This window comes from Dendropsophus ebraccatus, chromosome 14, assembly GCF_027789765.1.
Source record: "Dendropsophus ebraccatus isolate aDenEbr1 chromosome 14, aDenEbr1.pat, whole genome shotgun sequence".
NCBI lineage: Eukaryota > Metazoa > Chordata > Amphibia > Anura > Hylidae > Dendropsophus > Dendropsophus ebraccatus.
Genome location: NC_091467.1, coordinates 60,223,575 through 60,244,641, shown reverse-complemented (window position 1 = coordinate 60,244,641; position 21,067 = coordinate 60,223,575). Strand labels below are relative to the sequence as shown.

The 21,067-nt window shown below is 42.5% G+C and overlaps 1 protein-coding gene across 1 annotated transcript; it reads left to right on the top strand.

The window, feature by feature from the left end:
- Positions 1–6,806: 6,806 nt before the first annotated feature.
- On the top strand, positions 6,807–18,307 carry CDK5RAP1 (CDK5 regulatory subunit associated protein 1). Its single transcript, XM_069951802.1, has 14 exons — positions 6,807–6,868; positions 7,294–7,568; positions 9,023–9,126; positions 9,899–9,933; positions 11,027–11,127; positions 11,250–11,460; positions 12,426–12,546; positions 12,798–13,028; positions 13,751–13,848; positions 14,815–14,870; positions 15,740–15,870; positions 15,954–16,103; positions 17,086–17,226; positions 18,131–18,307. Exons 2-14 carry the CDS (start codon positions 7,313–7,315, stop codon positions 18,209–18,211), a joined length of 1,716 nt encoding a protein of 571 aa, XP_069807903.1. The 5' UTR covers positions 6,807–6,868; positions 7,294–7,312; the 3' UTR covers positions 18,212–18,307.
- The last annotated feature ends 2,760 nt before the right edge of the window (positions 18,308–21,067 follow it).

Genomic DNA, 21,067 nt, shown 5'->3' with positions numbered 1-21,067 from the left:
ATTGTAGTTTTATAATATTTAGAGACCCACAGATTGGGGAACACTGCTCTACTCATAGTATATATCTATACAGGCCATGCTCTACTCATAGTATATATCTATACAGGCCATGCTCTACTCATAGTATATATATATATATACAGGCCATGCTCTACTCATACTATATATATATACAGGCCATGCTCTACTCATAGTATATATCTATACAGGCCATGCTCTACTCATAGTATATATCTATACAGGCCATGTTCTACTCATAGTATATATCTATACAGGCCATGCTCTACTCATACTATATATATATACAGGCCATGCTCTACTTATACTATATATCTATACAGGCCATGCTCTACTCATAGTATATATATATATACAGGCCATGCTCTACTCATAGTATATATATATATATACAGGCCATGCTCTACTCATAGTATATATATATATACAGGCCATGCTCTACTCATACTATATATATATACAGGCCATGCTCTACTCATAGTATATATTTATACAGGCCATGCTCTACTCATAGTATATATCTATACAGGCCATGCTCTACTCATAGTATATATCTATACAGGCCATGTTCTACTCATAGTATATATCTATACAGGCCATGCTCTACTCATACTATATATATATACAGGCCATGCTCTACTTATACTATATATCTATACAGGCCATGCTCTACTCATAGTATATATATATATACAGGCCATGCTCTACTCATAGTATATATATATACAGGCCATGCTCTACTCATAGTATATATATATACAGGCCATGCTCTACTCATAGTATATATCTATACAGGCCATGCTCTACTCATAGTATATATATATATATATATATATATATATATATATATATATATACAGGCCATTCTCTACTCATAGTATATATCTATACAGGCCATGCTCTACTCAAAGTATATATCTATACAGGCCATGCTCTACTCATAGTATATATCTATACAGGCCATGCTCTACTCATAGTATATATCTATACAGGCCATGCTCTACTCATAGTATATATCTATACAGGCCATGCTCTACTCATAGTATATATATATATACAGGCCATTCTCTACTCATAGTATATATCTATACAGGCCATGCTCTACTCAAAGTATATATCTATACAGGCCATGCTCTACTCATAGTATATATATATATATATATATATATATATATATATATATATATATATACAGGCCATGCTCTACTCATACTATATATCTATACAGGCCATGCTCTACTCATAGTATATATCTATACAGGCCATGCTCTACTCATACTATATATATATACAGGCCATGCTCTACTTATACTATATATCTATACAGGCCATGCTCTACTCATAGTATATATATATATACAGGCCATGCTCTACTCATAGTATATATATATACAGGCCATGCTCTACTCATAGTATATATATATACAGGCCATGCTCTACTCATAGTATATATCTATACAGGCCATGCTCTACTCATAGTATATATATATATATATATATATATACAGGCCATTCTCTACTCATAGTATATATCTATACAGGCCATGCTCTACTCAAAGTATATATCTATACAGGCCATGCTCTACTCATAGTATATATCTATACAGGCCATGCTCTACTCATAGTATATATCTATACAGGCCATGCTCTACTCATAGTATATATATATATATATATATATATATATATATATATATACAGGCCATGCTCTACTCAAACTATATATATATACAGGCCATGCTCTACACATATTATATATATATATATATATATATATATATATATATATATATATATATACAGGCCATTCTCTACTCATAGTATATATCTATACAGGCCATGTTCTACTCATAGTATATATCTATACAGGCCATGCTCTACTCATACTATATATATATATATATATATACAGGCCATGCTCTACTCATAGTATATATCTATACAGGCCATGCTCTACTCATAGTATATATATATACAGGCCATTCTCTACTCATAGTATATATCTATACAGGCCATGCTCTACTCAAAGTATATATCTATACAGCCCATGCTCTACTCATAGTATATATATATATATATATATATATATATATATATATATACAGGCCATGCTCTACTCATACTATATATCTATACAGGCCATGCTCTACTCATAGTATATATATATATATATATATATATATATATATATATATACAGGCCATTCTCTACTCATAGTATATATCTATACAGGCCATGCTCTACTCATACTATATATATATACAGGCCATGCTCTACTCATAGTATATATCCAGGCCCGCTTCTGCCATGAGGCGGAATGAGTATTCCGCCTCAGGCGGCAGATTTTGCGCCCCTGCAGGGGGCGGCAAGATTTTCCCCGCCGCTGTCATTTTAGCTAAGTTTAACTTAGCTAAAATGACAGCCACAGCACAGGCTCACCAGACCTCGCGAGTCGCGCTGCTCACGGTCACCACCGGCGTCTCCTCGTCGTACCGTCGGGCCGGCCATTCCGACGTCACCCGTCACGTGACCCGGCTTCCTCCTTCTGATTGGTTAAGTGCCTGCGCCACGGACGTCCGCCGCGGCGCTACTCAGCTGAGGTCACGAGACGTGTCCAGGAAGAAGAAGTGCAGTTCGGGTCTTCGTCTGCGGAGGAGAGGTTGCCGTGCGACTTGGTATGTTCCTGGGGTGGGACGGGGTTTGGATGGGGGGCGGGCGGCTTGCAGAGGTGCGGGGGTGGGTTGTGGGGGGATCTGTTAGTTTTTTCCGGGTTGGCAGTCTATTGTCATTATGAGGAGGTCTCTGCATTGAGGTGGTCAGGGCCTCTGCAGAGACCTCCTCATAATGACAATAGACTTAATGCTGCCAGGGCCTTTGTTTGCTGCTTTTTCCCTTTTTTTTTTTTTTTTTAACAGGTACAGACTGGACTACTTCGAAAGAAGATTTTTACATTTTTTATTTAATAAAAGGGTCAACGAGGTGTCTCTGGGGAGTTTTATTTCAATAAAGAGCTTTTTGAAATTGTTTTATTTTTTTTTTTTTACTTATTTTTGGCTTGGTAGTGGAAGCCATCTAATAGATGGCGTCCATTACTAAGCCAGGCTTAGCGTTAGCCAGTAAAAGGGCTAACACTAACTCCCCACGCTTATTACCCCGGTACCCACCACCACCAGGGGTACCGGGAAGAGCCAGATACCGTCAGGCCTGGAGCACCAGAAAATGGCGCTCCTGGACTGGGCGGCAGCAGGCTGGTGTTATTAGGTTGGCAGTGGCCAAAATAAATGGCCCCTTCCACACTGATAGCGTCCGGCTGCTGTTGCTTAGTTTTGTATCTGGCTGGTTATGGAAAATGAGGGGGACCCCACGCATTTTTTTTTTCGATTTATTTATTTATTTAATAAAACATTCATGGGCCCCCTTATTTTCTATAACCAGTCAGATACAGAACCAAGCAACAGTAGCCTGACACTATCATGGTGACAATGGCCAAAATAAATGGCCCCTGCCACACTGATAGCGTCAGGTTGCTGCTGCTTGATTTTGTATCTGGCTGGTTATGGAAAATGAAGGGGACCCTATGTATTTTTATTTACTTATTTGATAAACTAATGCATGCTTTCGCCCCTTCAGTTTCCATAACCAGTCAGATACAGAACCAGCCAACAGCATCCTGACACTATCAGGGTAGCAGTGTACAAACATAAATGGCCCCTGCCTTCCTGATAGTGTCAGGCTGCTGCAGCTTGGTTGGTTATGGAAAATGAGGGGGACCCCACACATTTTATTTATTTAATAAACTAATGGATAGGGTCTCCCCTATTTTCCATAACCAGACAGATACAAAACCAAGCAGCAGCAGCCTGACACTATCAGAGGCAAGCGCCATTTATTTTAGTCATTGCCAGCTTGATAACGCCAGCCTGTTGCTGCCTAGTCCTGGATCATCATTTTCTGGCGTTCCAGGCCAGACAGTATCTGGTTCTTCCAAGTACCCCTGGTGACAGTAGGTACTAAAGGTAATAAGCATGGGGGTTAGTGTCAGCGCTTATAATAGCCAACACAAAGCCCTAGCTTACTAATGGATGCCATCTATTAGGCGGCTTCCACTACTAAGCCAAACATAAGTAAGAAGAAAAACAATTTAGCAAAGCTCTTTATTGAAATAAAATACCCCCAAGAACCCTTGTTGACCCTTTTTCATTAAAAGTAAGAATCTTCTATCTGAAGTAGTGCAGAATGAAAGTATTAAAAAATGTAAACAAAATAAAATGATACTTACCTGCCCTTGGTCCACCTTTATCAGTCCCTAAGGGTCCATTTACACAGAAAGATTATCTGACAGATTATCTGCCAAAGATTTGAAGCCAAAGCCAGGAATGGATTTGAAAAGAGGAAAAAAATCGCAAGCTTTCCTTTATTACCTGTTCCCTGTTTATAGTCTGTTTCTGGCTTTGGCTTCAAATCTTTGTCAGATAATCTTTCTGTGTAAATGGACCCTAAGGGGTCATTTACACAGAAAGACTATCTGCCAAAGATTTGAAGCCAAAGCCAGAAACAGACTATAAGTAGAAGTCAGGTCATATAGGAAAACCTGAAATTTCTCCTCTTTTTAAATCCATTCCTGGCTTTGGCTTCAAATCTTTGGCAGATAATCTGTCAGATAATCTTTCTGTGTAAATGGACAAATGTGACGATTTGCAACACCAGTAGATTTTGCCAGACAATCCAGGCTGTGTGTCAAAATCTGGTGCCACCTTTTGCTCTTTGCTTGAGGCATTCAGCAGAAGTACAGCAAACCTCATAGAGCTGTGCCCTGTAGCCAGCGCAACGAATTTGCACTTGGTGAATATAACCATGTACCACATGGTTATATTCACTGCTGTGGTGTGGTTATGCATTTGGTATATTTACTGCTGATATATATATATACACAGTGGTACCTTGGTTTAAGAGTAACTTGGTTTTAAGAGTGTTTTGGTGTAAGAGCTCCGCTTATTACGTCATATCTACGGTCAACAATGACACAAGAAAGACTTGTTGTTCTTGGGGGGGGGGGGGGGGGGGCGCCATTTAAATTTTCGCCTCAGGCAGCAGAAAAGCTAGAATCGGCCCTGTATATATCTATACAGGCCATGCTCTACTCATAGTATATATCTATACAGGCCATGCTCTACTCATACTATATATATATACAGGCCATGCTCTACTTATACTATATATCTATACAGGCCATGCTCTACTCATAGTATATATATATATACAGGCCATGCTCTACTCATAGTATATATATATACAGGCCATGCTCTACTCATAGTATATATATATACAGGCCATGCTCTACTCATAGTATATATCTATACAGGCCATGCTCTACTCATAGTATATATATATATATATATATATATATATATATATATATATATACAGGCCATTCTCTACTCATAGTATATATCTATACAGGCCATGCTCTACTCAAAGTATATATCTATACAGGCCATGCTCTACTCATAGTATATATCTATACAGGCCATGCTCTACTCATAGTATATATCTATACAGGCCATGCTCTACTCATAGTATATATATATATATATATATATATATATATATATATATATATATATACAGGCCATGCTCTACTCATACTATATATCTATACAGGCCATGCTCTACTCATAGTATATATATATATATATATATATATATATATATATATATATATACAGGCCATTCTCTACTCATAGTATATATCTATACAGGCCATGCTCTACTCATAGTATATATCTATACAGGCCATGCTCTACTCATAGTATATATCTATACAGGCCATGCTCTACTCATACTATATATATATATACAGGCCATGCTCTACTCATAGTATATATCTATACAGGCCATGCTCTACTCATACTATATATATATATACAGGCCATGCTCTACTCATAGTATATATCTATACAGGCCATGCTCTACTCATAGTATATATCTATACAGGCCATGCTCTACTCATAGTATATATATATACAGGCCATGCTCTACTCATAGTATATATCTATACAGGCCATGCTCTACTCATAGTATATATCTTTACAGGCCATGCTCTACTCATACTATATATATATACAGGCCATGCTCTACTCATAGTATATATATATATACAGGCCATGCTCTACTCATAGTATATATATATATATCTATACAGGCCATGCTCTACTCATAGTATATATCTATACAGGCCATGCTCTACTCATAGTATATATCTATACAGGCCATGCTCTACTCATAGTATATATCTATACAGGTGACTTTCTGAAACACAAGGCAAATTATCCTTACAATTTGGCAACGACAACATTTTTACTAGTGATGAGCAAAACTACAACTCCCAGCATACCCCACGGCCCTCCCTGACCTGTGGCTCTCCAGCTGCAAAACTACAACTCCCATAAAGCCCTGAGAGCGTAATAATAGATGAAGCTGGAGAGCAACAAGTTTAGAAACACTGCTTCATGACTATCAACGTTATATGTATCAGAGTGCAAGGTACGGAACGCTACACTGCCACCCAGTGCCTGGAGGCTGTAATAACATACCCCGCACTGCTGCCACCCAGTGCCTGGAGGCTGTAATAACACACCCCGCACTGCTGCCACCCAGTGCCTGGAGGCTGTAATAACACACCCCGCACTGCTGCCACCCAGTGCCTGGAGGCTGTAATAACACCCTCCGCACTACCTCCTCGGATCACTCCCCTTTCTCTGCCGGGCCGGTCACGTGACTCTACGTCACACTTCCTCCCTGGTGTTGCGGCAGCATGGCCTCTGTGTGTACGGGAGCTTGCCATTGACAGGTATGGAGGCTGCGCAGTGGCGACGCTCAGCTCGTGCAGGGCAGTCACGTGTCACCGGTGACCTTCCCATGTACAGTACTATCATGGGGACAGCTGGGGCTTAAAGGGGAATTCCACTTGCAGTTTCAGTTGGTATATGGGCAATAGAGGGGTGATGGCTTATTGCATGAATATGCTGTTACTTATTAATATACGGTCAGGCTGCTGATATATGGGGGTCCTGCACTTAAAACATTGCGGGGTCCCCACTGACTCTAATCTTAGGGGGATAAGTTTATTTCACTTTAAATTGTCCCTTTGAGGGTACGTTCACACTTACCGGATCCGCAGCAGATTTCATTTAAATAACTGAACACAGCATCAAATCTGCTGCGGATCCTGTAGGTGTGAACGCACCCTAAGTCTAGCACTTTCCTTTCTTGCAGGTATAAGGCGGCCCTTGCCATGGAGCCGGTGAGGTTATGTCGCCTGCTATGTCGGGCCGCGGCGTGGCTGTCGTGTCGCGGTGTAAGCTCCGGCCTCCGTCATCCTCGGAGGGTCACAGCTCGGACGGAGGAGTTCAGGTCCAGGGTGGCTGCCGGGCCGCACCTTAAAGACTTTGTCATCCCCGTGCCTGCAGGTCCTGCTCCTTCATCTATGGAGGAGGAGGATGATGTCCCTCATTACATCGCAGAGAGGCCCTCCACCACCTATAATAAAGGTTAGGAGTGGGATTTTGCGCACTTTGGCGCCCAGGCCTGTTCTCCATATACCGGTGTCCGTATGTCAGGGATGGGGACCCAGCTGCTGCAAAACTCCAATCCCCCATCAAGCTTTAGCTTCGGCTGCCCAGGCATGATGGGAATTGTTGCAACAGCTGGAGGTCCTTTAGCATAAAGGGGTACTCTAGTGATTTTTTTTTTTTCTTTCAAATCAACCGGTGTCAGAAAGTTATATAGATTTGTAATTTACTTCTATTTAAAATCTGCAATCTTGCCGTACTTATCAGCTGCTGTATGTCCTGCAGGAAGTGATGTATAGGGCTCTCTGCTGCCACCTCTGTCCATGTCAGGAACTGTGCCGAGCAGGAGAGGTTTTCTATGTGGATTTGCTGCTGCTCTGGACAGTTCCTGACATGGACAGAGGTGGCAGCAGAGAGCACTTCCTGAGACTGGAGAGAATACACCACTTCCTGCAGGTGATACAGCGGCTGATAAGTACTGGAGGATTGGAGTTTTTTTTTTTTTTATAGAAGTAAATTGCACATTTCTGGCACTTTCTAGCAACAGTTTATCTGAAATTATTTTTTCTTTGGTGAACTACCCCTTTAAACTGCTAAAAAAAAAATCTGTTTAACCATGTGAGTAATAACTAATTCTGAATAGTGTATTGTATATACAGTCACCAGATGAGGTTCTTGCACTTGCAGGGTCATGCTTTCTGAAGGGCCTTATGTGACCACGGCAGGATTCTATGGTATTGTGACCATCTGTCCATGTCATGCATATAAACTGCAGTGGCGTCTGTCCATGATGGGCAGCACTGAAACAAGAACTCAGTCAATGTTCTCTCCCATTTCACTTTCTTGTCTATATTCCTTCCCACATAGTGGTAGAGATGAAGAGTTGGCTGAATTCCTAGCTAGGGTGTCCTGTGCACAGGAACAGGAAGTACACCAGATAGGAAGTTGGGCTGAAGAAAACAGACCAAACAGTTCAGTCCCCAATATATGTTTAAAGTGTTGTTAATTTTTTTTTTTTTTTTTTTTTGCAGAAATCAATAGTCCAGGCGATTTTAAGAAACTTTGTAATTGGGTTTATTAGGCAAATATGCCATTATCTGCATTCAAAAAGCCTTTCCCAGGTCCCCCCCTTCCCTCCTCTCTCTCATTCACTGCTCACTATCAGGAAATCTAGACTGGTTTACATCAGTCGGGCCCTGTGTAACCTATGGAGAGGGGAGGGGGAGGGAGATTAGAGGGAGGTTGTCCAGGCTTACATGTCCCATTTCTTCTAGAAGTAGCGCCACTCTTGTCCTTGTTTGTGTGTGGTACTGCAGCCACATTAAAGTGAACGGAGCTGACCTGTAATACCACACACAACCTGAGGACAGGGTGGTGCCGTTTTTGAAAGACTGTTATATTTTATTAGTAATTCTAATCCTCCTGTGTTTTAGTTTACTTTGAGACCTATGGATGTCAGATGAATGTAAACGATACAGAGATCGCCTGGTCTATATTACAGAAGAGCGGATATGTCCGGAGTGATTCAGCTGCAGAGGTAACAAAACAGTGAGATGATAGGCGGACATGTTGCTTTATGTCATGCCGAAAACTAAATCCGTTCAGAGTGGATACTCCTATACGGCATACATTACTGATGGCTCCTCGCTCCCCCTCCCTTCTCTCAGTGTTAGAGACAGTGGAAAGAAAGGGAACAAGGGTGTACACTACAGGCAAGCAGAGCACCCACAGCAAACTGTACACTCCTGAGCGGATACTGCCATCCGGCATACAATACTGATGGCTCCTCGCTCCCCCTCCCTTCCCTTAGTGTTAAAGATAGCAGCAGGGAAGTGAAGGAGGGTGTACACAGCAGTCAAGCAGAGCACCCACAGCAAACTGTAGACTCCTGAGCGGATACTGCCATCCGGCATACAATACTGATGGCTCCTCGCTCCCCCTCCCTTCCCTTAGTGTTAAAGATAGCAGCAGGGAAGTGAAGGAGGGTGTACACAGCAGTCAAGCAGAGCACCCACAGCAAACTGTACACTCCTGAGCGGATACTGCCATCCGGCATACAATACTGATGGCTCCTCGCTCCCCCTCCCTTCTCTCAGTGTTAGAGATAGCAGCAGGGAAGGGGGGTGTACACAGCATTTGAATCCCAATTTCTGGACAAGGTGGATGCAGCCCGAGAATTCCAATTTCTGGAGAAGGTGGATGCAGCCCGAGGACTGCCTATAGCTGTATCCATGTTTTCCAGGCAGTCCTCTATTTGTTGCCAGTTTTATGTGTTTGGTAATAAGTTTGGTTTTTTTTTTTCCTTTCAGGCTGATGTCATCCTTCTGGTCACTTGTTCTATCAGGTACTATTGATGTGTATGTTCCTGTGTACACTAGATATTACAGTAGTCAGTGATTAAGAGGCACCATTTCTTGGGGCTCTATAGAGCAGCATAGACTATTAACCCCTTCCTGATCCCCTGAATTTAGATTAAATTATAATTTCATCCTTTTCACCTTCTAATAAATTAGTTTTTTCGCTGACAGAGTTGTTGTGTTTTTTTTTTTTTTTGCTTATTCTTCTGTAGGACAAATTGTGCTTTTTTTTAATTTCATTATTTTCTGGCCTGTGACCAAATATTGGTATTAGACAAGAGACAAAATCTAACTATATCTTGGATTTTACCGATAGGAATTTCCTGACTTTCCCTCTCTGCATAGTCTTATAATCCGTATAATATAGGGCCTGACTATACCTCTTTATGGATTATCGGACGCTGCATGTAGTGAGGCACCAGGGTTGTAGTTCAGGGTGATTGATGTCATATTGAAGGGGTTCTCCAAGATTAGATAAACACAGCTAATTTCTTTAAAAAAAACAGCGCCTCCCCTGTCCTCAGGTTGTATGTGGTATTACAACTCATATCCATACCAATGAACTGCAATACCACAAACAAATTAAAGGAAAAGTCTGGATATTTAAAAAATTTTTTATCTGGGGTGAACATAATAAACAGTCACAACTCACCTCCCCTGTGCTATTGCAGCACTGGATTGCTGCTCCGGGACCCCTGCCAGCCTCCTGGATCTCCTTCACAACCTGGCTGATGGACTGCCTGCTTAGCCAGTCAGTGACTGGGACACCGCTGCAGTCACCATTGGCTGAGCGGGCAGTCCATCAGCTGGGTCGGTTATTTCCCCCGGGTCGTGACGCCATCCAGCGGGGGTCCTGGAGCCTGTGACATGGCGCTTTGCCGGCAGGGGGAGATTTAAGTAATGATTGTTTATTATGTTCCGCCCTGTTTTTCAAATTGCCTGACTTCTCCTTTAAGGACAAGGATAGTGCTGTTACTGGAAGAAAGCAGCTCTGTTTTTCTATTCCCGGGCAACTCCTTTAAATCCAAAAACCCATCAGGTGAAATACACGAGCGGACTAATAATGGCCGTCACTTGCAGAGAGAAGGCAGAGCAGACTATCTGGAATCGACTAAAACAACTTGGTTCTATGAAGCGGAAGCGATGTAAATCCCGAGGTCCCCTGCGGATCGGTATACTGGGTAGGTCATAGTAGCTGGATTTTACTATCCCCATTTCTATTATCTCGGGTAATATAGTGTATGAATTAGATTCCATGTGTAGCGTATACACGGTAATCTCGTCTTTTGTTGGCCTCCTGAAGGGTGTATGGCCGAGAGGCTGAAAGAGGAGATCCTACAGCGGGAGAAGCTGGTGGACGTCCTGGCCGGTCCTGATGCCTACCGTGACCTGCCAAGGCTTCTTTCTGTAGCGGAGAGCGGACAGCAAGCTGCCAACGTGCTACTGTCCCTAGACGAGACCTATGCCGATGTCATGCCAGTCCAGACATCAGCCAACAGTGTCTCATCCTTTGTGTAGGTGATTGCCGTTTAGGAATATGGTGGTGGTACCATGCCACCGCTACCTCCATAATGGGCATCTCTACTCTCCAGCATTGATCCTTTGTACTCCGCTACTGATGTTGATTGCCTTCTATATAAGCTAAAACACTACCCCCTTAGTGCACACCCTATTCAGAGATATCATTGGTGGCTCCATTGGGACAATGCTATTCACCACACCACAATGGAGACCTATGATAGACAAGTGGGGGCTATTGGGAACCGTATTTGTCATGTCATCCATCACTGCTGTCATGGTTTCTATTATATTCACTACAATATATTCCCTAAATCTATCATGGGTGTATCTCCCATCTCCAGCCTATGCATTACATATAATGTGGAAAACCATTGCACAGTCAGTGAATGGAGGTTACCTAAACCCTATGTGCCTGTAGTTAAAGGGGTACTCCAGCGTAAATGTTTTTTTCAAATCAACTGGTGTCAGAAAGCGCCAGAGATTTGTAATTTATTTCTATATAAAAATCTCTAAGTCTCCCAGTACTTATCAGCTGCTGTATGCCCTGCAGGGAGTGGTGTATTCTCTCCAGTCTGACACAGTGCTCTCTGCGGCCACCTCTGTCCATGTCAGGAACTGTCGAGAGCAGAAGCAAATAACCATAGAAAACCTTTCCTGCTCTCCAGAATGGAAAGAATACACCACTTCCTGCAGGACATTCTGCAGCTGATAAATACAGGAAGACTAGAGATTTTTTTAAATAGAAGTAAAATACAAATCTACATAATTTTCTGGTTCCAGCTGATTTGAAAGAATTTTTTTGCCCTTAAATGTCTCTCATATGGAACCCATAACTCTATGATAATAATTTTATTTATTTATGTAGCACCAACATATTCCGAAGCGTTTTACAGTGTATGTCTAGACATTACAGAGAGACGCATGTAACCATTGTTGCTTGTCCTGTTTCTCTTTCCAGCTCCATCATGCGCGGCTGTAATAACATGTGCACCTACTGCATTGTTCCATTCACACGAGGGAGAGAGAGAAGCCGGCCCGTCCACTCCATCTTAGAGGAAGTACGGCTGCTCTCCAGCCAGGTATGAACACTGACGTATATAAAGTCCCCGGCCCTGGTATATTGTAAGCTACAGTACAGGGGGTACTTCCTGCCCAAATCAGCTTGGATGATGGGTAACTCCATTTACACCAATAGGGAAAGACCTGTCAATGATACAACAGGGGAACTGTCCAGGCAAAGCGTCTTATCATAAAATTATAGGGCACTCGCTTCTAAACTAGGGCCCCTTTATGAAGCTTTCACTTCCAGGCTTGATGCTGTGTTTTGCAGGGGGTTAAAGAGGTGACGTTACTCGGTCAGAACGTCAATAGTTACCTGGACGCCACTTCGGTTCAGTTTCCTTCTGCGGACACCTCGCACCTCAGCCGTGGCTTCAGCACCATCTACAAACCAAGACAAGGGGGACTCCGGTTTGTCGACCTCCTGGATCAGGTTTCCAGAATAGACCCGGAAATGAGAATACGCTTCACTTCTCCACATCCGAAGGATTTTCCTGATGAGGTTGGTTATGGTTAAGATATTTGAAGTGGTATTCCACTTAAACATAACTTTTCATATGTTGCTGCCCATGGTAAGACTAACAATTCCTTCCATACTTGTTATTATCTATTCAGTCTCCTTCCCCCAGCTCTGAGCTGCTGCTTTCTGCTGAAGACACAAAAATCTGTGTGTGAGCCTTTCTCTCTGTCTCCCCCTCCTTCCCCTTCTGAGACAGCTGATGTAAATAAGTCCCTGACTGGCTTTATCTGCAACTTTGTAGCCTTTTCGTAATGCTGGAAAGGTTAATCTGAGGGGAAGTTGCTGCTGCCTATTTACTAAAGTAGGAGCTGAGACTGCAGTAACGTGGAGCTGCCACCACATGACGTATGAGCCAACTGCGCCAAGCGGCTGATCGGATAGGCCATCATTAGTATTTTCCTGGGGGTCCTCCCATTAGTTTCATGCTGCCTGAACCACAGTCAGCATGGAAACACCGACAGGCTTCCTTATCACAACAATATGAATGGTTGTTCCCCTTTCAGAGTAATTGTAGTTGTAACTTTGTTCAGGAATATTAATCCGTGTACCCCGGCAGTCTCTGGCTCTGAATGGCGGATCACTCCTTTATATGCACCTAGGAAGAGACCTGTCATCCATGGCTGATGGTCCCAACGTACCCTAAACAGGACAGAGACTCCTTCAGACATCATTATGTGTTTCTTTAATGTGTCTACATTTCTAAGGTTCTTCATTTAATACGAGAGCGTCCCAACATCTGCAAACAAATCCACATCCCGGCTCAGAGTGGGAGTAATCGGGTTCTAGAAGCCATGCGTCGCGGGTAAGTCCCCGCCATCCCCAACCACATCAGTGTATGTTACAGCTTTTCTTCAGTTATGGACATAAAGAAACAACCCTTAAAGGGGTACTCCAGAGCATACATTTTTTAAATGAGCAAAGTTTTGTTCAAGGAACAGATTATGCTCATGATCCAAAATGTCCTTGTACTTTTATCATCTTCTATTACTCTCTGCTGCCCCCGGTGTTCCTGTCGGGAACTGCAGGCTTGTTTAGTGCCCATTGTTGGCAGCAGAGGGGCCTGTGATGGAAGTGGAATGGTAGAGAAACAAGTATACACTTATTTTAATGAAGTTATATTACAAAGTAGTATAACATTATTAAAAAAAAAATATTCGCCAAAAAAAAGGTTAACTCTCCAGAGGACCCCTTTAAAGCTTTAGCCCCATGTGAGCTGCTGTATAATCCAGACAAAGTAGATAGACAAATAGGGGGGGATTTATCAAACATGGTGTAAAGTGAAAACTGGCTCAGTTGCCCCTAGCAACCAATCAGATTCCACCTTTCATTCCTCACAGACTCTTTGGAAAATGAAAGGTGGAATCTGATTGGTTGCTAGGGGCAACTGGGACAATTCTACTTCACCCTAGTTTGATAAATCTCCCTGATAATGTGGGTTTTTTTTTTCTTAAAAAAAGAGGAGGTGTTATTCTAATCCTAGATAACCTTCTTATAGCAATGTAAGGTCATTGCTGCACAGCCATACCTTCTTTTAAAGGGGTTATCCAGCAATACAATAACATGGCCACTTTCTTCCAGAGACAGCACCACTCTTGTCTCTAGTTTGGGTGCAGGTTGTGAAACTCAGTTCTATTGAAGTGACTGGAGCATAATTGCAAACCGCACCTGAGCTGGAGACAAGAGTGGTGCTGTCTCTGGAAGAAAGTGGCCATGTTTTTGTAGCGCTCTGTAACCCCTTTACCCTTCTTTTCTCTGTTTTTTTCCACAGTTACACTAGAGAAGCTTACCTGGATCTTGTACAGAATATCAGAGAACATGTCCCAGGTATGTTACTCCACACTCTTACAGTCCGGACAATGCTTAGATCATAACCATAGTAGCTTCATATCTTTCAATTGTTGGCCACACAGAACACTACCACAACAATGCACCCAGCCCTGTAAGATTTTTTATAGACATGGCTGCTGACAAAAAGAAGCAGCCAAGATTTTCTATTTCTGAACAATCCCTTCAATAATAGTGGGAAAAAACAAGGTTCTTCTTCCAAATGTCTTGGGAGGGTTTATTCAGTGTAAAAACAGCACCACCCCTGTCCTCATGTCGTGTGTGGTAATAGTCAACACTATTCACTTTAATGGAACTGAGCTTTGAAACCCACACCTAAACTGAGGACAGGAGGGATGCTGTTTCTGGAAGAAAGCTGCTACGTTTTTCTGTGTTTCAAACAACTTTCCTCCATGTGATATTATAGTTATATGTCAGGAATCACATAGACTAAGTCCTGACATAAATGACACTTTACCCGAGAAAAACACCCCCCAAAAAAACTTGGCCTCTAGGTGTCTCACTTCCCTGTAATCTGCTGTCCACTGCCTGTTGTCAGGGGAAATCTGTCTCTAGTAACAGCTAGATAGGGCAAATTACAGGAAGGGGCGGGGCTTATCATGTGCTATGTGCAAAATAGAGTATTGGTGAACAAACATTAGTGCTCATGTGAGGACGTGGCCTAAGTGATGTAGGCACAGATATTGACTGGTTGATCACTAGTATTTGTTTGAGCAATAGTAAGTATAACTAGTATTTGGTTGATAACTAGTAAGTATCACTAGGATTTGATCACTAGGTTTATTCACATATTGACTTTTTACTGTTTCTAGTAACATTATAATGGACGCACCTTGTGCTGTTTATAGGTGTCAGTCTCAGCAGTGATTTTATAACCGGCTTCTGCCAAGAAACAGAGGAAGACCACCAGCAAACGTTGTCGCTGTTACGTGACGTGTCCTACAATGCAGCTTTCCTGTTTGCCTACAGCATGAGGAAGGTGACTCGAAGCCTCCTTAGCTTTTACTGCTTGCGTTTGTTTTTTTTAATAACCTAAATATGTAAAACCTCCTTGTGCATCAGAAAACAAGAGCCTTCCATCGGCTGAACGATGACGTCCCACCCGAAGTGAAGAAGAGGCGACTGGAGGAACTCATAGCAGTCTTCAGAGAAGAGGCAGAAAAGGTCAATCAAAGAGCGGTGGGAAGTACACAGCTTGTCCTGGTGGAAGGAGTGAGTATATGACAAGTCATTCCTAAGAAATGTCCTGCCTTATTACACAGCCCGATATTCTGAATAAGCCAGCGCCAATCTGCTAGATCGGCGCTCGCTTACTTGGCCCGATAATCGTGCAGCAAGGGCTGTATATAAATATATAGTTATATATCTCATACATACCTCTCCACACTCCTGATGGTCTTCTCGCTTCTGCCCGCTCTCTGTAGTCACCGCTGGAACCTCAAAGCCGGTCTCTGAAGTGACAGACTGCTCAGCCAATCACTGACCGAGACAGGACAGCGCAGCAGCCAGTGATTGGTTGAGCGGCCTGTCACTTCAAAGACGGATGTAGAAGCTTCAGTGGCAGCAGTAAGTAGAAGTGAGAAGAACATCGGGAAGTGGGAGCATGTATAACTTTAATATTTTCTTTACACATTCATCAGCCGTTGGACGTGCATTGCTATTACAGGTGTTCATCGCCTGATCGTTGCTTTTATTACAGAGAGCAATAATCTGCCGAATCAGCCTGATAAGACATATTATCACTCCGTGTAATAAGGACCTTGGTCAGGTAATGCAGGAGGCCTAAAAAAAAGGCCCCACTAAGCCCCAGCCCTTTCTAATAGGTAAAATTTTAAAGTTTATTGCATCACACACTTACAGTCTAATGGAATGGTCTGTGGTCTCATGGAGTTAGTCTGTGTTAGACAGTTGTTGTTATCAGTACTTAGAAGTTTGAAAATTTGAAATGTGCTCCTCCAACATGTTTCACCATTAACATAGCATCATCAGGGGGTATGGACTACTCACAAGTATTAGGCACTAGTCTTTTTGTAATCAACACTTGCTAGGGGTTCTGTCCAGTCTCTCCACATCCGATGATAGAATAGGCTGCAGAGTATGCTTGTACAATTCCTTCAATTGAACACGTAAAAGTTTTGTGTGATGTAGATTTTATGTATGTACATTATGTTCATTTTCCCTTTCCTCTCTTCAGGTTAGTAAGCGCTCGTCCTCAGAGCTGTGTGGAAGGAATGATGGAAACACCAAGGTGGTTTTCCCTGATCTTCCAATTACAAGCCCTTCATTATTAGAGAACGATGTCAGAGCCAAACCTGGGGACTATGTGTTAGTGAAGGTAAGCTGTCTGTAATGGAGGCTTGCTAGGGGTAAGTCCGCACTTGTTACCAGCTGTGTACATGATCAGAATGGTATGACATACCGCTGTGTACATGAGCCGTACCCATTTCAGTGCACTGAACATAGTCTCCTACTGAAACAGAAAGCGACCAAACATCCACTAGTATATTACGTCCACTGAAATAAATGGGTGTGGTTCATGTACGAGCAGTATACATCGCCATTATGTTCTGCCTTTGATCCAGCATTTACAGTGAATGTAAGTGGGAATGGCCGCACAAACGATCATGTGGCTTGGTTGCTTGGTCGCCTGATTAATTAAGCCGCCCAAAGGCTGTAACAGGTGGCGATTACAGGATCGCCTTCATCATCATCATCATCATCATCATCTAACTCTTGTTCTTCTGTACAACAAGCTCAGTAAAAAGCTGAGGGCACTCACCGTATCGTAGCGATACTTTATTTCAGCATATATTAAAACCTTCACTTGCACATGTCATTAATCAGCAGACGCCAAACCTCTTCACATGCATAACACAAACATGACGGCCATTTTGCGCGCGCTTCATCAGGTAAATGAAGCGCACATGCGCGCAAAATGGCCATCATGTTTGTGTTATGCATGTGAAGAGGTTTGGCGTCTGCTGATTAATGACACGTGCCAGTGAAGGTTTTAATATATGCTGAAATAAAGAAGTATCGCTACAATCCGGTGAGTGCCCCCAGCTTTTTACTGAACTTGTTGTACGTACAATATGTCTATTTGAGAGGTGCACCTTTGGTGCGATTTGTGCAGTCCCAAGTGTGTCCAAGGTCTTATAGCGCACAGAAATACAATTGAATGGACTAATAGGAGTAGTGTCAGTGATATTCTAAAACATTCTTGTTCTTCTGTGTTACAGATTATTTCTTCCAGCTCACAAAGCTTAAGGGGAAGACTTCTTGGTCTGGCCAGTCTCCAGACATCACCAGCCTATTCCTGACTGTAGGGGGTCTGACCCCATAGGAATTTTCATCAATTTGTCATTTTTCTTATAAATTGTTCAGTGTACATTAAAACCATGTCATACTTTATAAGATCAAGTGGCTCCTGAGTCATTCTCTTCATAATACAGTCATACTGTCACACTTCTGTGTTCTTTGAATAGGGCTTAGAGGGTTAAAAGTTTTTTTTTTTCTTTATTACTATGTAGCAGAGGCTGCAAAGAAAAATAATTGTTATTTTCCTATTGGACCTTCTTGGAGCACTGTTGTTATGTCTGTATTGGTTGATAATAGAAAAAAACAGGCATGGGAGGCCAGCAATTGCATTGCAGTAATTTATTGTATTGTACGGTTTTGTTCGCTATTGTACTGCGCGGTGGAGAGTTTTCAAGCCTTTTAATAATTAGTTACTCATGAATTTTGGAGCAGGAGGAAAAGCAAAAGCAAAGGCGTCCGTCCGTTTCTGAGCTGGGGTCCTTGTATCGTTTTCCGGGTAGTTTTTATTTAAAAACTGCACATCTACAGTAATTCTATAAAACAAAGAGTAGGAGTACAAGGTCTTCGTATACATTATACAATAAACCAGTAAAGCATGTACTGCAGGATACATCATATGAGCTGCTGCCTGTCATCTCTGTTTCCATAGACAGGAGGAGATAGTCAGGAACTAATTCTGAGATAGTGTAAACCTAGACTAGACAGTCTAAAAAAACACCAGATTTGGTACTGTTTAAAACTATGGCACATTATTACCCTGTCTAGTCTAGGTATCCGCATCTCCTAAACATGGCTTCCCTGCCTCCTCGGGCACATTTGCGGCTATCGGAGGTGGTTGCGAAGCCAAGAACAGCCAAAGCACGTAACTTCTGAAACTACGTAAACAGCTTAGCTTGCAGGTCTACACTGTTTGTGCAGCTCCCATTAAAGTTAACGGGAGTGAAGTAAATTAAATAATCTGTTTTCGGCTCTCAACCACCATTCGGTGCTGCAAACATCCGGAAGGGGACGAGAAGCCATCTTTACAAGAATGGAATACTCCTTTAAATTGATGATTGCCATTGATGATAGCACAATGCATTCTGCCTTTACAAACATATGGGATAGAACGGTTCATTGTTAAGTGCTCAATGAATTCCGTCTTGATTCCAGGTCACCACTACATCTGGTATTAATGGGTTATCATCGATTAGAAAAAATTACAGTTCAGCTCCAGTCACTTCAATGGTAAATGCCATGAGAATGATGCCTGTCTGACTGCACTGTGCCAGCTTTAAAATTTTGGTGGAGGAGGGATAATGTTATGGGGTGTTTCCTAGGGGGCGACTTTGGCCCCTTAGTACCAACGAAGGGACATCTTAAACCGTAGCTGCCATTTCAATGTCATTTTTCGGAAAACAATAAATATCTATAGTACAAGTGATTTAAAGAAATTCTGTAATAGGTTTTATTTACCAAAAGAGTTTCCTTCTGTACTGAAAAAGCTGTTTTCCTAGCTCCCCCTTACTTCAGAAGAAGCAGGATTTCTGTGTCCATTATGCTCTATAGAGAGGGGAGGGGCTGAGAGGAGTGAGTGAGCATGGAGCAGTCCTGCACAGCACAACACCCTGCAATCTTCTCTCAGCAAGTTCCTAGATAAGCACTGACCTTTCTGACCCCTGAATCAAGCATTTTAGATGCCCAGACAGTCTACAAACAGCTGACCTTCATGTCTCTTCTTCCTGCTCACTCATCTCCCTTGGCCCCTCCCCACTCCATAGGATATAATGCACCCAGCAGAAACAGTCTTCACTGGCTTCTCTGTAATGACTGATTTGCCTGATACTGCACAGATAAGAAGTGAGGGGAGAGGCTTGTAAATTGCTTTTTGAGTAAAGAAAGAAGCTTTGTTGCCTAATAAAACCTATTATAGAGTTGATTAAAATCACTTATACTACTGATTTCTGCAAAAAAAAAAATGACAGTGAGGCTGCATTCACACGTTCTGTGTTCCGCATGGAACACAGACGTGGAATGCCTGTAACGGACTTCTCCCCCCGACCGGGCAGCATCTGTGATAAGATGCTGGGAGCAGGGGAACTGTACAGATATGCCCCACGCTCTAATGACAGCGACTTGCGGGCTGATTCATTACAGCACACCGCATATCTGTACAGTTCCCCCGCTCCCAGCATCTTATCACAGATGCTGTCCGGGTGGAGGAGAGTCCGTTACAGGCATTTCACGTTCCTCACGGAACGTGGGAATACAGCCTTAGCGTTTGAGTTCTATTCTAGTTCCTACTGCTTTAGTAATTGATTCTCCGCTACACCCATCTCTTCCCTGCTAAGTTCCCTCTGGTCAGTATACAGTTAACCCTTTGTCTCGTCTTGTAATTGACAATCTGCTTTTCTACTCATCGCGGCTCTGTCATTGCGGCACGGCACATCTGTACAGTTCTCCCGCTCCCAGCATCATCACAGATGCTGCCCGGTCGGGGGGAGAAGTCCGTTACAGGCATTTCAATGTCCGTGTTCTGTCCGGAACACGGAACGTGTGAATGCAGCCTTACACTTTAATGCTTCAGTATACCACGACAACTGTACTGTATGCATACAACCTTATGGGATCATAATGGCCTGGTTGAGTGAGGGTGGTATAGAAGACCTTGACTGATCTTCACAGAGCCCTCCCCTCAACACCTGGTGAACCAGAACTGAGATTGTGACCTCTGACCTCTCCTCAACAGCAGTGCCTGATCTCACAAATGCTCTTCTGGATGAATGGGCAAAAGTTCCAAAATCTTGCAGAAAGTTTACCAAGAAGTGTGAAAGCTGTTCATATTGATTCCTATTGTTGTCTTAAAAGCTCCTTTAGGT